Raw genomic sequence first — 18,568 nt, 5'->3', positions numbered from 1 at the left:
AACCCTCTGGGGTCTGAGCTGTTTTTGGGGCCCTTGAGATGTTCTGACATGCCCTGACATTTGTGCTTTTTTCAGTTGCTTATAAACATATTAATGGCAAAGGTGTAAATTCACTCTATAAAGCACAAACAGGGCTACCATAATATGTGAGCCACGTGTATGTACATGTTTTCATTTTTGAGAGAATAATGTTTATGCATGGTTATTGAAAAAACTAAAAACTAAAATTTCTGAAATAAGGCCACAAAACACATAGTAAATATGTGTCAACAGTTTGCTGAAACATCATCATTCATTCACACACGCGATTTAAATTTAAACTGTCTTTGCCAGCTGTGGTAAACAGCGCGCATCTCTGCCGTTCATTCATTCATAAACAGAAACCCGCGTGAAGAAATTCACGTGAGAAGGAAAAAAACTTACTAGTATTCCTCAGCTCGCTCCTCGATATACCCGCACTTCTGGGGGACATTTTCCATTATTATTCCTCACAGCTGCAAGACGGTGTAAACAAGTAATGATCTGAATAAACTTGTGTTTTCTCGCGCTGATATGGGGGCGTTCACAGGTTTGCGCGGATTGCCTCAGTCATTTGCATTTGAATAGCGCGCGCTCTCCGTGGGCGGAGTCACATTACATCTGAATTAGATGTAATTAGCTCGACTGGAATCGCTCTCTTTTAATACAGATTTCACAAGATGAGAATATTTGTTTTTTATATAAATTACTTCATTAAAAAGAAGAGAATTCAAGCTTCATGCCTGTGTGACTGTATGCCTGTTTGACTGAGTATTCGCTGAGTTATTGTTCATTTTCGGACGCGTTTCAGAATGGACTACACTGGCAGAGAGAAGGCAGAACTCGCTTCGTGTTTATTTTTCTTTATTTGGCAAAAAGCACAGCACTTTGTTTTTATTGTGAGTATACACAAAAATAATACACATTTAACAGAATCGATTGATGTATGAAACTTGTTTTGTAAAATCAAATTCAAAAGAGTATTTCGGGTCTCAATTCAACTCATAAGGAAAAAAGCGAGCAGATCACGCCGGCGTGATCTCCGACCTCTGAGGGTTAACAGAATAAACATCATACCTGCGTGCAAATCCTTCACAGCGAACACACTAGATACCAGTTACGTAATTTATTGGTACTTTTTGGTAATTTTATAACATACTAATTGACAACGCAACTACGGTGTTGCATGCTCGTAATTTATTTTGCGCATTATATATAACGTTAGTGAAGTGATATACAGCGCGCGCCTCCACATTTGCCTGAGAATTTTTATTTCGTAACAAGTTACAAAAATGACGTTATAATAATGACAATTACGTATAGCCTGACAACATCTCATCTGACCACAGATACTGAATCAGGACAACGTGTTTTTCTCAGGCACTCTTTACTTAAACTAATCAAAAAAACTTTCACGTACGTCTTTCAAAATAAAAGTCTTGATTTAGAAACCGACCAGTTGAGAAACCCTGTCTTAAATGAACATAATGTTACGTCCAAGGACGTGTGTTGTAGCCTGTGTGTACGTGTCTTGTTTGTTCTCTGCTTGCTCTGTTTTTCTCTTTTGTCACGAGACAGTAGTGATGGGTCGTTCGCGAATGAGCCGGCTCTTGTAGGTGAACATTGGGAGCTGGCTCGCATATCTGAAGAGCCGACTCTATTTTTAAAAATATAGCCTATAGAAATTAAATCATTATGTAGGTTAATAATGAAATAATGAATGATTTTAATTGTATTTAAAATTATTGACTAATTCAAAGACCAACAAAAAAATAATTATATAGACCTAAAGGTGCACACACATTTGTTTCGACTGTCTGATCAGCCTCACATTCTGTTCCTGTCAATCATACACGCGATGACAACCAATTAAACTGCAAACTGCTGTCAGTACTATTGCAAACGTCTCGTAGACTGCCTGGGTTATTTTGTTATATTTTAAAACAGCCAATCGTAGCCTACCACTCGTGGAATAGGCATGTAAAAGAGAGACAGATATGGTCTGATATGACTCAGAAATGACATCGGACAATTGCAGCGCAAGATGTTCAGAAGAACGCAAGAGCTTAACTTCTACAAGCTCAATAACATCCACATAAAAAAAAAAAAACGAAAGTAAGAAAAATTGTCATAAATTTGCCCATTAATTAGATGTGCAAGGCAAGCAGACATGTTTTTGGGTTGTTATGGACAATTAAAAATGTGAATATTAACGTTGCACAGTTGTGCGGTGGACTTTCAGCGAGAAACATTTATATTTTTAAAGAGCCGTTTGTGAGTCAAAAGAGCCGGCTCACAAAAAAGAGCCGGAATGCCCATCACTACGAGACAGGTGTTGTAATCAGCTGCGTGCAATCTGGGGATCCCTGCGGTGATTGGCTAACGAGGAAGAAGCAGAGATATAAGGAATGGTGGATCTGTGGAGAGAAGAGACTTCTTTTCGCCAGGACTTTTCTCCCTCCCGTTCGCTCAGACTCATTTCTTTTTTGTTGATCTGGTGCTGAGTAAGTGAACTCAGAGCTTCGTGGTACATTTAAACAGAAAGTGAATTTAAGTTACTTGATTACTTTCCTGATTTATATTAAGTATGTTTGTCTAAATATTTTCATTATTCTTTTTAAGTAAGGGAATGTAGGGGGAGGGTGCCATTTTAGTTTATACTTTTTTGTACTCTTTTTTTTTTTTTTTTTATCCTGGTTATGGGCCGATAGGAAGAGAGGGAAGTTTATAAAATAATGTATTTTCTTTTTGGGATTATCTTATTCTAGATAATTTCTAAATCATTTTGGATTAGTTAGTTAAGTTTTGTTTGTTATTTTGGCCTAGCTCTCCCCTGAAGTTTATTCCCTATGTTTGTTCATTTCCTTCAACATTGTTGTTTCTGTTATCTCTATGATATTTATAATTTTGTATCTTTTCAAATTAAAACAATATTATTTTGAACTGGTGTTTGTGTTGACTCTGGGACGGGAGGTTGAGTTGTCCTGGTTCTCTTTCCAAGTTTTTTTATTTATTTTATTTTAGTAATTAGGGGTTCAAGCATGAAATGCTGAAACCCTATTGTAATTGTAAGGATTTGTAAAACGCATCGTGCAGGACAAACCGTAAGGCCTAGAGACTTGAAACCTGGCCAGATGGTAGGCCTCAATTTGGGGACAACCTATCAGAGTATGACCTTGATTGGCCCATAGGTGGCGCTACAGCAACCACAAGTTCAAAATTGCTCACAACTCTTAGACCGTTTGTCCCAGGATCAAGTGTCTTATATCGTTGGAATCCTTGGCTCAAGGCGGACAAAATGGCTATCTCCGATTTGGATGTAGGCAGGGAAAATTTTCTGCTATGTCGAATTTTGTCCAAAACCTACTTTTGCGAACTAGTCCCTGGTTTTTCGCCCGATCGGAACCAAACCAGTCTAGGACAATTCTCTGGACTCTCTAGATCAATAATTATTAAAAAAAGTTGAACTTTGGCATTTGGGTGGCTGTAACGGGGTCATTTAGAAAAGGGGCGTGGCAAAATACACTCAAAAGCCTATAAATCCCAAAGGAAAACTCAGAACTTCACAAAAATTGATGAGCATATGTGTCAGAACATGGCGAGGAAGCATGCAGAGTTTCATGGAGATCGGACCATAGGTGGCGCTATAACTGGCAAAAAGCCTTCATTCTTATTAGGGGTTCAAGCATGAAATGCTGAAACCCTATTGTAATTGTAAGGATTTGTAAAACGCATCGTGCAGGACAAACCGTAAGGCCTAGAGACTTGAAACTTGGCCAGATGGTAGTACTATTGCTCGCTACTCAGATACACGGACTCAGCCCAATCGGCCCATAGGTGGCGCTATAGCGATCAAAAACGCAAAACTGCTCATAACTCCTATATCGTTAATCATAGACTGAAGTGTCCTATATCATTGGAATCATTGGGTCAAGGAGGACAAAATGTATATCTCCGATTTCAATTCCGTCATGATCGATTTTTCGCCATTTTGAATTTTGTCGAAAACCTACTTTTGCGAACTAGTCCGTGGTTTTTCGCCCGATCGGAACCAAACCAGTGCAGAAATGTTCTCTGGAGTCTGCATATCATTAATTATCGAAAAAAAAGTTGAAATTTCGATTCACGGTCGCTAGGGGGCGCTAATTGATTGTTGTGGGAGGAGCCTATTTTACTAAAACGGCTATAACTCAAGAAGTCAATGAGATAGCTTCACCAAACTTGGTACACATGTGTAAGCGGTCAATCTGAGGTCACAATAAAAAAATCACTTAAACCAGGCTATAACCACCTGACTATTAGTCCGATTGACTTGAAAATTGGTATGCAGTGTCTTGGCCCAAGGTGTCATGTATGTCTATGAGGACATTGGTGTATCTCAAAAAAACATGGCCGCCATCGGCCAATGAAGTTTGAGCACCTATTAGACAAGGTTAACGGAGGCCGATCGGAACGAAACTCGATGGGCATGTTCGAGTCATGGCCCTAGAGGTCTGTAAGAATTTTGAAAGAAATCGGCCACTAGTTGGCACTAACGAGTTTTATGGCTCTGTTATCACGTGGTGTTACACTTATCGTCACAAAAGTCATATCATTTGATAGATCTGCACATGATGAACAATTTTGCCTCAAGAACCATTGCTGTCAATCAAACCGTTCATTAATTATTTGCGAATATGTTAAAAACTTACTTTTGCGAACTAGTCTTAGGATTTTCGCCCAGTCAGAACCAAACCAATCTAGGACAATTCTATGGACTCTCTAGATCAATAATTATCAAAAAAAACTTTTACATTTGGATGGCTGTAATAGGATAATTTATAAAATGGGCGTGGCAAAATACACTCAAAAGCCTATAAATCCCAAAGGAAAACTCAGAACTCAGAACATATTTGCCATAACATTCTAAACAAGCATACAAAATTGCATGTGGATCAGACGATAGGTGGCGCTATAACTGTTAAAAAGCTTTGAAAACCATATATTTCCTATGGTAAATTGCCTGTATTGAATGTAAATGGACTTTTCCATCTATTATTTCAGTGGTTAAAAGCTTTCTAAATAAAACTTAATGTCTTAAATGTTTATGTGCTTAAAGGCCTTAAATGCTTGAACCCCGATAAATGCTGCTTGCAGCTTTAATTTATTTTTGTTACTGACTCTCCAACCCTAGACGGGTAGTTATGTAACAAAAAACAGTCGAGAAAGACAACGTATGAGTACAGAATCAGTATACTGGATCTGTGCATTATGTCTTAAAGTCACAGCAGCCTAATATTCCTGCTGTTGTCCGTGTTTTTAATGTTAATCAAATTGACTTATGTAACTTTAATAAGGATTCATCTTTGTTTATTTTATACAGTGAAGACTATGCAGTTATTTTACATTTGATTACTTTATTCAATTTCTGTCTCTAAAAACTACTGTTAGTCCTACATGAAAAACTGTTTATTTTATTTTTATCTTTGTTCTGTTGTATTTATTTGTGCTATTGCTTGTTCCTTTTTTCTTTATTTTTATTTAACAGTAGTTCTTTTTTTCACCCTTGAACATAGCACATACCGATCCCTACCAAATCCATGACCCTGAAACTATAAATTGAACCGTTACACTTCTAAATTTTATGCAGTTGCTAGAGCATTCTGGGTGGTATCTAGGGTGTTGCCATGCAGTTACTAGGGGATTTCTAGAGCGTTGACATACAGTTGCAAGAGTATTCTTGGTTTCTAGGGCCTTTCTATGCAGTTGCTAAAGGGATCTTTCTGACCAAATTCTGATACAAATTTGACATCACAAGCAAGTTTTAAGCAAGTTTCCATCCATCCCTCCTTCAGTGTAACTCTGTGGGATTTGTTCACTTGTTTTGCCATCCAAAACTATAAAATCGTAAGCCTGATCAATAAGTTAAACGTACAGTATGGCATTTTTCGCCACTAGGGGTCGCTAACCTATTTACAATAACAAAGGCGTAGATTGATGACGCAACATTTGCTAAGAATTATGGATCTTGTCGTCAACGTCAAGCCGACCGATCTAATAATGTTTATGGATGACTGAATACATCGATGTTTTTATTATGACTGTGATATGAAGCAGTTCGGGATTGCTAAGAGACAGCTATCAGCTCCAAACGCGACGCGAGTCCCGCAGATATAAAAGGAATAAGGACATTTCATTCTACCAAACTACACGCAGAATTACTAGCAGTACTCACAGGTCAGTTTATTAGACAAATTAAACTTGTGAGGTAACACAGCGCTGTTTCACTTGGTCAATGTGTTGAAATGTATGTGTTAGTCTGTCTGTATGAGACTAGCAGTAAACTAGATCAACATTAGAATAACATACAGATCATAATCTGACATTTTATCATTGTTGAACTATAAAACATTGATTAGTTTTATGTAAATGTGCTCACCTGTTTAATAAAGTACATGTAGGAGCGGTCAAAGTCTCGGACGTGGAGCTCTCGTTTATATACTGTCTATGGGAGCTCTCGGCATCTCGAAAACACCGCGCTGATATTGATTCTCGTTTTAGTTCCCCTTTTTTTATCCAAAGTCTGCTTGCCATGGTCCATAATGTTTGAACGAAACAACAACAGCGTGCAAAAAACTACAAAGTTGTCCGCATCAGTCGCTTTGGTTACTATCAGAGGGCTCTGGTTCATAGCTCTGGTTGCCATGGCAGCACGAGCGGAAACCAGGGACAACGCGGATATGACGCCATTGGCGGCGACAAAACGGAAATAAAGAAACGGTACGTTTCTCGAATTAAATTACAAATTTCTCCTGGTTTGAAAGTTGTTGGAAACAGTCGGGATAATGTAAGTACACAACTAAAAAAAATATATAACATAGATAAAGTGATTTTTGCTATTTTTAAAGCAAAAAAGTTACATATTGTGCCTTTAAGTGACAACACACCTGACCTCTCCTCAACAAAACATATGATTTGAGGACAGGATCAAGGTCAGGGTCTTGATAATGTCTGAATCTGTGTAAGTTATTAATTCAGAATACTAACCTCACATTTGTTCACCACAGGCTGAGGTACACAGTCCGAGCTGTTGCCCGAGGCAACTCCTTTTTTAGCCTCGCTATCACCTGTACCCTCTTCAGTGGAATGGGTGTGCAAGTGGTTGCCTTGGCGACCGTTGCTATGATGGCTGCTATGGGTCGGGACCCTGGGCAACAGGCTAATCTCTCTCCGCAGCGCATGGTTATGTTCCTCCACGTCTCGTAGCCGCAGCTCCAAAGCCTGATGCTCGGCGGCCGCACCAATCAGCACCGATGACTGAGGATCCAACGGTGACAGAGACAGCGGTTTGACTGAGGAGGAAACAGAGAAAGTCGAGCATCATTTACTAGTTTAACATCTGTCCATCAACACACTGCTGCAATAAAGCTTGTCAAATGTCCAAATTATGAGTGCAGATGCACTTTTTCTAAGGATACACAAACATAATGCAATAAACATAACTGCTTCAAAATTCACATTTTCGGTATGGGTGTGTGTAATTTACATAGGAGAACAAAACAAAGTATCATCAAGTTAACCACAGCCTTTATTTGGCTTGATTTAATTAATTTAAAGGAAAAACCCCAAAGGAAAATCTCAAGGGAACCACTAGTGAATTAGTCTTGTTTGACGTCATCCCTGCAGCACTCTGTTGCTCTGGGCTTCTCTCTCTCTCTCTCTCTCTCTCTCTCTCTCTCTCTCTCTCTCTCTCTCTCACTCACACACACATCCTGGTACAATTAACTATATGTTTTATTAACTTTTTTGTAACCAATTTAAAGGGTTACTTCAGGATTTAGCATTAAGCTTTGTATTAGTAGAAAACCTGTAGTATTTTCGAATTACCATGCTTTCCCCCCTCATATCCCCCTGAGAGGAGAGATTTATGTATTTTTTGTCTGGAAAAAATCCTCCGATGACGCAAAAATCGTCATTTTGCGTCATCGGAGGATTTTCTGGCCAGAGGCTAAAGACTACAGCCAGTAGATGGCGTTGTTCCGCATGTTTTCAACCCGCCCATACAGGGTGGGATCTCACTCACAGAATGTACACAGTATCAGCCGTCTTTCTTTGGAAGCTAAGCTAGCATGCTCTTGTTCTGTGGAGAAAGCTGAATAATAGGAGAAAGCTGAGTAAGTAGGGGTTACCATCTTCATTTTCCCGGACTTGTCCGGCGGGCGAGACTGTTAAAAATGTCCGGGATTCGGCTTTTGCGTTCTACGGTCGCCATTCATTGTTTACATGCACACCTCTCGTTTCAATCTAACTGAATTAATTCCGATCGGTGAATCTGACTGTAGTGTTTACATGGACGCTAAACAAGTGCGTTTGATGCGGTTGATGTGCGTTTTAACATTGCTAAGAAAATTCCCGCTCCTCCGTGAGAGATGCCTTCTCCCGCGGCCGTCAGCCTCGTCCTGCTCGCCACAGTAAACATGATGAATGGCGACTGTAGAACGCAAAAGCCGAATCCCGGACATTTTGGGTCTCTAAATCCCTGGCAAACTCATCACTTAGGCTAGCCTTGTTGTTTTCAACTGTGCTCTCTAACCGGTAGGCGTGGCCTCCTAAGGCAGCGAAGCAAGTGCATTCTGGGAGTTGTTGTCTTTCATCCACATAAGCCAAAAATACATTTTCTGGCTTTTCTCAGTCTAGAAAGCTCCAAATTCAAAAATTTCTCCACATTTCTTCTACTTAAATGACATATTTTAAATACACATTCATCTTCCCAGAGGTGAAGTATCCCTTTAAGTGTAACCATAACCAAATACTGTTATTAAACCCTTTCAACAATAAATAACTAGTTTTGATTCAGTATTGTAAGAATTGATAAAATAGGAAATTCCAGACAGTCTGTTTCGGGGGGTGACCAGACCCTGAGAGGACAAAAGGACCTCTCTGGAGACTACCATTTGAACTGGCTCTCATGCACCATCGAGACGAAAGTCTCACCTCCGAGTCATCTGAATCTACATCTCTTTCCCTCTCCCTTCACTCCCTCTCTCTCATGCTCAGATGATCACCTGATTTCACCCAAGAAAATATATAGTTTAATGTGAATGATTATCACAGAGTATTTTCATGTTTGGTATCGTTTAAAATGTCACAGTGCGACTGTTACAAATGTCTCATTTCAGAATAAGTAAAACACAAGGTAATAAGGTTTTAAGAGTTTATGGATAGTTGACTTACAAAGGAAGGTGGTCTCTCAAGACAAATAGTCACTCACCCCCAAGAGGTGCTACCTCTGAATGCAAATTTCTTTTGTTAGCACGTTTCCATATGAAAGAGGTCTGACTAATTAATGAAATGCAGCAGGGAGATCGGGGCCTTTTCAGTACTTCAGATTGGTCCGTGAGGCTGAGAGTGAGATCTCTCAGCCTCATGTATTTCCTAAAGTTGGGTTTGCATCTTCTCTCTATTCCAGAGGATTTGATGTTTTGTATCGATTATCTTTGAATTGATTATGAAATTGGCATGATACATTTACCTGACATAATAAATTGTTACATTTGATTATTCTAACTGACTTTGATATTATTTTCATTGAGGAGTTAAACTGAATAGTCAAACATTCACTCATAATTAATGATGCACAGATATCATTCAAACCTTTTCATTTATGGAGTCAGATGAAATAACGAGACAATACATATAACTAAATGTATTGCATTTAATCAAAAAATACTTTGCCTCGAGAAAAGGACAGTAACACGTTAAGACCTTCCACGCTGGTCGGACGCCGGGCTTTGGGCCGATTGAGCGCGAGCTTACAGTATTAACATTAAAGTGCTACCTATTGCAAATTTGCAATAGTCAAGTCAAGTCACCTTTATTTATATAATGCTTTATACAATACAGATTGTTTCAAAGCAGCTTTATAGAGATAACAGGAAAATAATGCAACAAAGTTTGTTTCTAGAACAAAATAGTGTCATAGTCCAGTTTAAGTAAGTTCAGTGATGGTTCATTTTTTATGTAAAAAAGTTAATTTATATATATAGCTGCTAAATACAATATAATCAAATAGTTACATATTTGAGGTTATTGATTACTGTATGAATTAGATAAGATGAAACTACATAGACGATGCTTGCGTTTATTCAGATTAGAAATAAAATAACTCTTATATTTACGTTTAAATTACCCGGAAATCAGTTTAATGGTTACGGATCATTTCTTTCACTGCTATGAACTAACCACCAACAAGACTAAAGGACTAAATATAAGGTACCAGCACAAAAACACATTCAGCAAAACAATTCCAGAAAATATTAAGATACAATTTTTTGTCAGGGTACAACAGCTTGTTACACTCAAAGGGAAATCTCTGCAACTTATTTACCCCTAAAAGGGTTACAGCAGTATCTTAACGGTATCTAATTTGCACCTTTAAAGTCGGCATGAAACGGAAGTTGAGTATTGTCATTTGTTCCTTGTTGTGACGTATATCCGAGTGAAACGGCTTCTGAAATTAGAAAAAAAATGTAGGGCGGGGCTTGATTTCGTCCTTCGGGAACTGATTGGATCATTGGAGGTTGGGCGTTGCAAACAAAATGGAGGCAGATTTGAATGCCAGTTTACATTCAGTTGTGGAGGATTTCTCTCCACCGGACTCCCCACCGTTACCCTCCCATGAAGGATTTTTTATTTTATTTTATTATTCCCGCGAACCAAGATGAGTCAAGTCAAGTTATCATCATTATTAGACATTCTTTGTTATCAGTAAAGTTCACCCTCGAGAGCATCTCGATAGCCGCACCCTCATCGGCTCTGGCCGCACCCTTTCGCCATGGCACGTGACCGAAAGAGAAGAGAGGTCGTTTCGAGGGGGGAGGGAAGGGTAATGTATTTGATTAAAGATTATAAGGGGTACACGAATTAAAAAAAAATAATGAAGTGCACAGATAAATCATTTATAATAAACACTACAATATTACATATAAAAATAAGATTTGTCAAATTTGATTTCATGCCGACTTTAAGGGGTAGATAAGGTACAAAGTTGTCCCTGCAACAAGCTGCTGTACCCAAAAGGTACAAACATAATTTTTTTCCTGAAAGTGTAGAATGAACCCATGTTACGTGGCTTACGAACATGAGAGAAACATGAATGATAAGGATACAGATGGCAACTGGATCTTGATCTTAAAGCCTGTTCATACCAAGACGAATGTTCGGTCCGATAAACTATTTAATTTGAATAAATGGCTGTTAATGCAGCTGTTCAGACTGACACAAATATCTGCATGCAGTCAATGCACTGGCTCTCATCTCAGTACTGTATTTGATGTTGATGTTGTTCGATAAACACTGTTGTGAACACAAAAGTCTGAATAGTTGAATGAAAACATATGAATACAGTTTGATTTCCTTTCTTTTCCGTGACAAGCGGGAGTCAGAAACAGAAAGTAACAAAGCACCTTTTGTGCCAGGGCATTTCTGCTTTTCTAAAAGCGCCACCTACTGTCAGAGAGTGAATCTGCCTTCAGGAAAAGAACCACCCGACGCGAAGAGAAGTGCATTCAAATTGCACTGATAGACTAAACAGAAGAAATGAACAGAAGATTTCCATGCCAAAGAAGGAGCGCATACTTTTGTCTGTCATCTCAGGACCCCTAAAACTATAAACACCTATCCGAATGATCGAGTGATTTTAAGCCAATCAAGTGCAAGTACACAGAAAGACACCTATAGGACAGAACTTGTACCAAACTGAGTAAATCACCTTCTGAAATAACTTGATACTTAAAGATTGTATCAATTACATCGTTGCACCAGTAGGTGGTGACAAGTGACTTAAAAATGTAAAAAACGTATTAAAGGGGTCATATAATGCCATTTTTGTACAAGCTAATATGATTCTTTAGGGTCTAAATTAAAAGTTTGTAATATACTTTAATTAAAAATTCTCATTAGTATTGTAAGAAAACACTAATTTTACCTGGTCAAAAACAGCTCTGTTTTCAGCACGCCGTTTCAGTGCATGTGTCTTTAAATGATAATGAGCTTTGCTCACCCCGCCCCTCTGTTCTGTGGGTACACCGTATTAGACATTCTCTGACTGTATCTAACACAATAACCACGTGTTATTCGTTATAAACGTGGGATTATGAATTATATTGAGAACGTCGTACATAGAAAACATGCCGTAAAGTACCCTGAGTGTAAACCTTAGACGCATTCATCATGAAGCCTGCAGCAAGGTTTGCAAATTTCGCAAAGATTAATATAAATACGAATATAAAGGTTAATAAAACATTACACTCACATCTTCTGGAGGTTCAGCAGGAACACGTTGGTACCGATCCGTTTTTTCTCGTTTGTGAAGCTGTCTGGTGTGAAATGATTCGCGCAAACATGAAAGCACAGACGATCGTGGGGAATCCCCGTGAGGGAATCCCCGCGTCAATCCTTTGGGCATATCGCTTCAAAAACAAAACTCAGCCACTGCTTCTTCAACGGCTCGGATTTAGGAACATCCAAATGACTGCTGTGTTCCTTATTACATCTAAGAACAGAACACCACAATCGCTTAGACGCCATTCTACTCCAGCATATCAACAATGGCGGACTACTATGACGACGGCTGTCACAGCTCGCTCAGGGCGGGTCTTGTGTTGAAACACGGCTGTCAATCACAATAGCGGGAGGGGCGTACGATCTTATGACGTCACAATATCGAACGGCTTGATTTCAGAGATGGTCAAACATATAAGGAGATTAAAACAAAACCACTGGATGGATTTTTATCATGATAGGATGGTTGTGTACAGGCACTGCCAACAGACATTTCAGTGCAATCAACTTGTAAAAGTGCATGTACCATTATATGACCCCTTTAAAATGCTGTATATCTTAAATAGACTGCAGCAATTAACATGCAAGGTTAATGAAAAACAGAGGTTCTGACAAAATGTTATGTTGTTTAGTTGTCTGTTCAGAATGGTGATCTCTATTTTAAACAACAACAAAAAAATGGTGACTCAGTTTATCCAGAATCATGCAGCTCATATGGCTTTGAAAACTTTCAGGTCATGTCAAATGTCAAGCTGTGTAACCACCAAGTAAAAAAGTAACAGTATTTTCCTTACACCATATATGTTAAATACATGTTTGTTTACACATTTTAATAATACTTTAGGGTAATATGTTTTTTTTTATATCAAAGTATATTTTTTCACAAATAGCATTAGGTTTTAGGGGCATCACACCAAAACATTTTACACATCTGAATTAACCTATCAAAAAAAAAAAAAAATGACACTCTAAAAACTTATGTAATGGATACGATGTAATGGATTCAATGGTAACCACCAAAACTGCAACAGAATCGGCTATGAATGCCAAAATAAGAGATCATTAAACACTAACAGATGTCGCACTATATTAATCATATTTAAAAATACTCAAACACTTCATTTCAACATTTACAGTCTGAAGCAAAGCATGATGGGGGAAAAAACAGATTTCTCTCTCTGTGTGCAATTGATCATGATGTTCAGCTATGCAACACACTCAATTTCTTAAAGGTGCTCTAAGCGATCCCGGGAGACCTTACTTCTTGTTGACATTCGAATTGTTTTCAAACAAAATGGAGGCTAGCTAGACCCTCCCTCCTCCTCATCCCGTCTCCTCCCTCCCCCCCTCCCTTCCGACATAAAGGAAAGTCAAAATAGTCACTACAAACAAAGTTAAGTTTTACTGATACTTCATTCAATGTGTAATGTCGCCAAGTTAGATAAATGTTTTTATATATTGCAGAGCAGAATGCAGAAAAAGAGAAACATTATCTTAAAATCGTTTCGCCACCTGAGGTTATAACTAACTTATAGCTCCCATACAAGGACGCAATAATAGCAAGATAACGTTAGCTTCGCGTTTCCCAGTGAGCATAAACAACGGCCGCGTCGTAAACAAATTTAGTCAAAGTTGTCAATAGCCTAACGTTATAAATGAACATTCAAATTCATAACAAACAGTGGGTGAAAACAATCATTCACACAAATTGTCTGTTGTGAATTTGCTTGATCATTTACAATAGAGATTGATCGCTGCTAGAAACATACATGTTGTATTCTCCAAAGTTAACGCTGACTGCATAGATCTAGCTAATTATATCCTTGTGTTGGTTTGGCGAACATGAACGTCAGTTTAGAAAGAAAAATGGATTTACCTGTTCTGCCAAAAACAGAGCAACTATGTCGGATTGGAAGCCCTTCTGCCGGCGGAGTTCTCGCCACCTTTCGAAGGTTTTTCCGATGTAAATTCGGGACTTTGCACGTTCCTTATCCTTGTCACTTATCCTTGTCCCTCTTCTTTGCAATTTGTTCATCGGAACGTCGTCTCTTTGGTCGTGTGTCGGCCATAATTCAAACTTCCCACTTCATGCTTCTCTCTCCTCCACACACCCCCTTCACGTGCACGCGCACTAACCCCGCAAACCCCACCCTCCAATACTTCTTGTCGGTTATTGACTGGAACTCTGTTTATTATGTTTCGGGGTGCGGGTGAGCCCAGTTTGTTTTTGTTGCCGTTTGTGGAGCCTGTGGTGTCTAGAGAGACCGCGTTTTTTTACAATGTGTTCAGGAGACAGGCAGCTAGCAGATAGTGAGGAGATGTTTGCTGTATGTGACAAAAAATGTTTTGGCCTAAAAAAACGCGTCGCATCACTTAGAGCACCTTTAAGTTATTATTTATATTAAAATTAATAGGGAATGATTAATAAATGTAGTTCTTGAAACAGAACAGTATAATTATTCAATTCTCTCAAATTTGTATCAAAATATTGCAGTATTTATTATAAATAATTTATCCGTGCACATCCTTGTTTTGTTTTTTTATTCATGTGCCCTTGTAAACTTTAATAATAATAATTTCCTCTCTTTCTTGCATTCTCTGTTTTTAGGCACGAAAGTGGGACGACTTGTCGCTCGCATGCAGTATTATTTAAATATTTTTTATATACTATCATAGTTTTAATTTATATTTTTTTATTTGCTTTTATTTTTATATTTTCCATTTTCATTTTAATTTCTTTTTAAATATTACTATTTAGGTTTAATTTATTTTTATATCAGTTTTAGTTTTTATTTATTTCCAATTAGAAATTATAGGTCCATATTTACTAACAGCTTGCGCCAGCGCAAACCCTCTTTTGGCGTTAAAAAACTACTGTCAGGATTTACTTTACTAAATAAATTTACTAAAGACACACAGTGAGAAATTAGCGCTGAAAAGCTGTGGACAGTGTTATTTTTGCGTTATTTATCCTAATTACATTATGCATTTGTAGGAGTTCCCTTTAAATTACTCATGAAAAGTGATTTAATAAAGTTTGCGCTTGTCAAATTACTGGTGTTTTTGCCATGATTTAACGGCCCAAAAAATCATGTCTAATTTGTGCTGATCTTGCTAGTTTGCACTGGTTATTATGGAAATGATCCGGCTGCGTCTGTGTTGTATAATTTAGTAGATCACGCGCAGAACTTTCCATTCCCATCTGCGCTGTTTTGGAATTGTGCTCTCATGCTAATTTACCCTGTTTTGTAAATCTAGCCCTTAGTCTTCTACTGCACTTACACTCACTTTCAGTTAGTTTCCAAGGCAAGGCAACATTTATAATTTTTTTTTCATCAGATATATATATATATATATATATATATATATATATATATATATATATATATATATATATATATATATATATATATATATATAATTGTCTTGCATATACATACTTGAATATTTTATTTCACTTGCATATACATCACAATAGAGAAGAAAAGACTATACCGCAAATTGTTTCATGCAGACTTTAAATATATATATATTTTTTGTCAAATGCTAAGTTATTTTCATCAAATACATTCAAAAAGATGTCAATATAGATGTCAATTTCAGACTGAATTAACTCTTGCAGTTATTTTGATATATTCAACTCAAATAATCAACGTGACACTGAGAGATAATGTTTAAAAAGGTTTCAAATATGTGCTGATTACTTTTCACACAAAAAATGTTTGCCTACAATTTGAAAGCAGCAAAACAATATATAAAATACATGTATATAATATAAATACGCAGCCATTTTACTTTTAGTATACTAAATTGATATACTTAAATTATATGCTACTTAAAAATATTAAATTATTTATACTGCTAAATTAAACTCATTTTGTACTTAATGTACTTTAGTTATCCATAAAGAGTGCTGAAGTTCAACTTAAGATATACTTAAGTATATTTGATTGTGCTAGAGTGTAACTATTGCAAGTATACTTTAGTTACACTTTAAATATCTTGCATTTAAAGAGTGATATTAAACAGAGATCATACTATCTTTACTAATAGTAATATCAAAACACATTTTAGGCTTAATATTAAGACATGCGCAATAAAGTACTCCAAATAAAGTTTAATTATAATTATACAAGTAAGTCTCAAGTGATGAGTCAGAAAATAGCCTATGTTAATGGTTTGTAGTATACTTAGTATGACATAAATGTATTTTAAATACATTTTGGTATAGGTTTTTTTTTTTCACCAGGGGTAGAATGTATTGCAAGAACACATTCACATGTCAAACTTCAACACATTATTTGAGCTGTTCAACATCAGTGAGCATGAATCAGAGCAGTAAATATTTAATTCACATTAATAAAGTGACAGCAAAGACATTAACTTTCAGCCAAAAGTCATTAAAAGCCAGTGGAGTAAATCATCAGTTTTAGACAGGCTACAGTGACTTCATTCATTCAGCACACAGTGAAAATACACTTCACTGTGATCAACTATAAAGTACGAGAGTAGTGGAATGAACTAGAACAAGAAAATTCTTGTTTATATCACTGTTACATGTCAACATTGTCAAAAATCATTTAACTCTCACATTACTCTTACAAAATTATCTTTTTCATCTTTTTCATATTTTCAGATTACACAAACTGTTTTTTTTTAAGTTCATGTCTAACAGTTGCATTATGTAATTACGTTTTGCTTTATCTATATATATATGGCTTAAGCATAAACCGATCGACACAGGTAGATTTTGCCCATTACTCCGATTTCTTCTAGCATGGAAACAACTTATCCTGCATTCTTAATGAAGTATTTATTTAATTTTTCAAATACCGCCAAACAATTGCTGCATCTATTCAATGGTCACAAAGAGCGCTATGTAGACAGTTTATTTCAATAGTCCACTTTAGACATTCTACTAACTATAAGTAACTTTGCAACTACATGTCAACTACCAATCATTAGAGTATTAGTAGACAGTCTGCTAAATCCCAGGTGAAAATAAAGTGTACTTGAGTGCACTAAAAAAACACTTAAATACAAGAAAGTACATTTGTAGTACATTCCTATTTTTTGTGCTAAAGAAAAGTTTAAAAATTATACACTATAAATACACTAATTAAAAGTATATTTTTACTTAAGTAGTACTTAAGTGTAATTGCAAAAGTATACTAAATAACATTGATATTTTAAATGTATTTTTAGTGCATAAGAAAAAAGATATACTATTGAAAAAATACACAGAAGTGTTTTATTAGTGTATTTCTTACAAGTAAATTTTTAACACATTAAAAATAGTTCATTGTTAGTGCACTTTTAGAAAGCTATTATAAGTTTAAATTAAATTGATTTTACTTAAAATATATTCAAAATGTAAGTCAAAAATTTAATTTTCCCAAAAGTAGTATTTAAGTACACTTTATAAAAATAAACTAAATATTACTAATTCTTTAAATTGATTTTAAGTGTATAAGGTACTCCCAGGTGAAAAAGACATAGTATTAAATGTATTAAAAATATACTTGAAATACAAATAGTATAAGACATTTGTATTACCAACATGCTTATTTGAAGTGCATAAAAAATACATTGAATTGTATTTTAATATATTTCTAAAAAGTATACTAGAAATACATTGGTAATAAATATATGCTTAATTATACTTTAAATAATTATGCTAAACACAAGCATAATTTTAATATATTTCTAACAAATGCACTACAAGTACATTGGTAATAAATATATGATTAATTATACTTTCAATAAATATGCTAAACACAGGCATACTTTTAATATATTTCTAACAAATGCACTACGAGTACATTGTTAATAAATATGCTTAGTTAAATTTTTAACAAATATGCTAACACAATCTACCATTTGTGTGAAGTTTTAGTGTATTTAAAGAAAACATACTTATGTTGCTCTTAATTAAAGTACATTTGTGTAACTTGTGTAAGAACATAGCTAAATCTAAAATATTAAAATGGTTAATCTAAAATATAAAAAGCTTTTAATGTGTTTAACTTTAAACACTTAGGCCTACTGCAATATATTTGTAATATTTATCATTTTACCATTTTAATATTTTAGATTTTTTTGTATAATGTACCAACTTCTAATGTATTATAAACATTTGTCAACTATTATTGAGCATTGCAATAAGCACTTAAAATGAATGTTGTTCACTTTTACTTGTTTTTAGGCTACTTGTAAAGGGCTGTTGTCC

General features: G+C 36.2%; 1 protein-coding gene across 2 annotated transcripts in view; it reads right to left on the bottom strand.

The window, feature by feature from the left end:
* The window catches only part of large1 (LARGE xylosyl- and glucuronyltransferase 1), a 64,645-nt gene that overhangs the window by 29,479 nt on the left and 16,598 nt on the right, over positions 1 to 18,568 (bottom strand). For both annotated transcript variants that reach the window (XM_081364452.1, XM_081364453.1), the window contains one exon: positions 7,045 to 7,349. In XM_081364452.1, the coding sequence (XP_081220578.1) occupies positions 7,045 to 7,349 (305 nt within the window). The remainder of the gene's footprint in view (positions 1 to 7,044; positions 7,350 to 18,568) is intronic.

This window comes from Scardinius erythrophthalmus (assembly GCF_964197995.2).
Source record: "Scardinius erythrophthalmus genome assembly, chromosome: 4".
NCBI classification, from domain to species: Eukaryota; Metazoa; Chordata; class Actinopteri; order Cypriniformes; family Leuciscidae; genus Scardinius; species Scardinius erythrophthalmus.
Note: the sequence above shows the minus strand (reverse complement) of the source record. Positions and strands in the feature narration are given on the sequence as shown.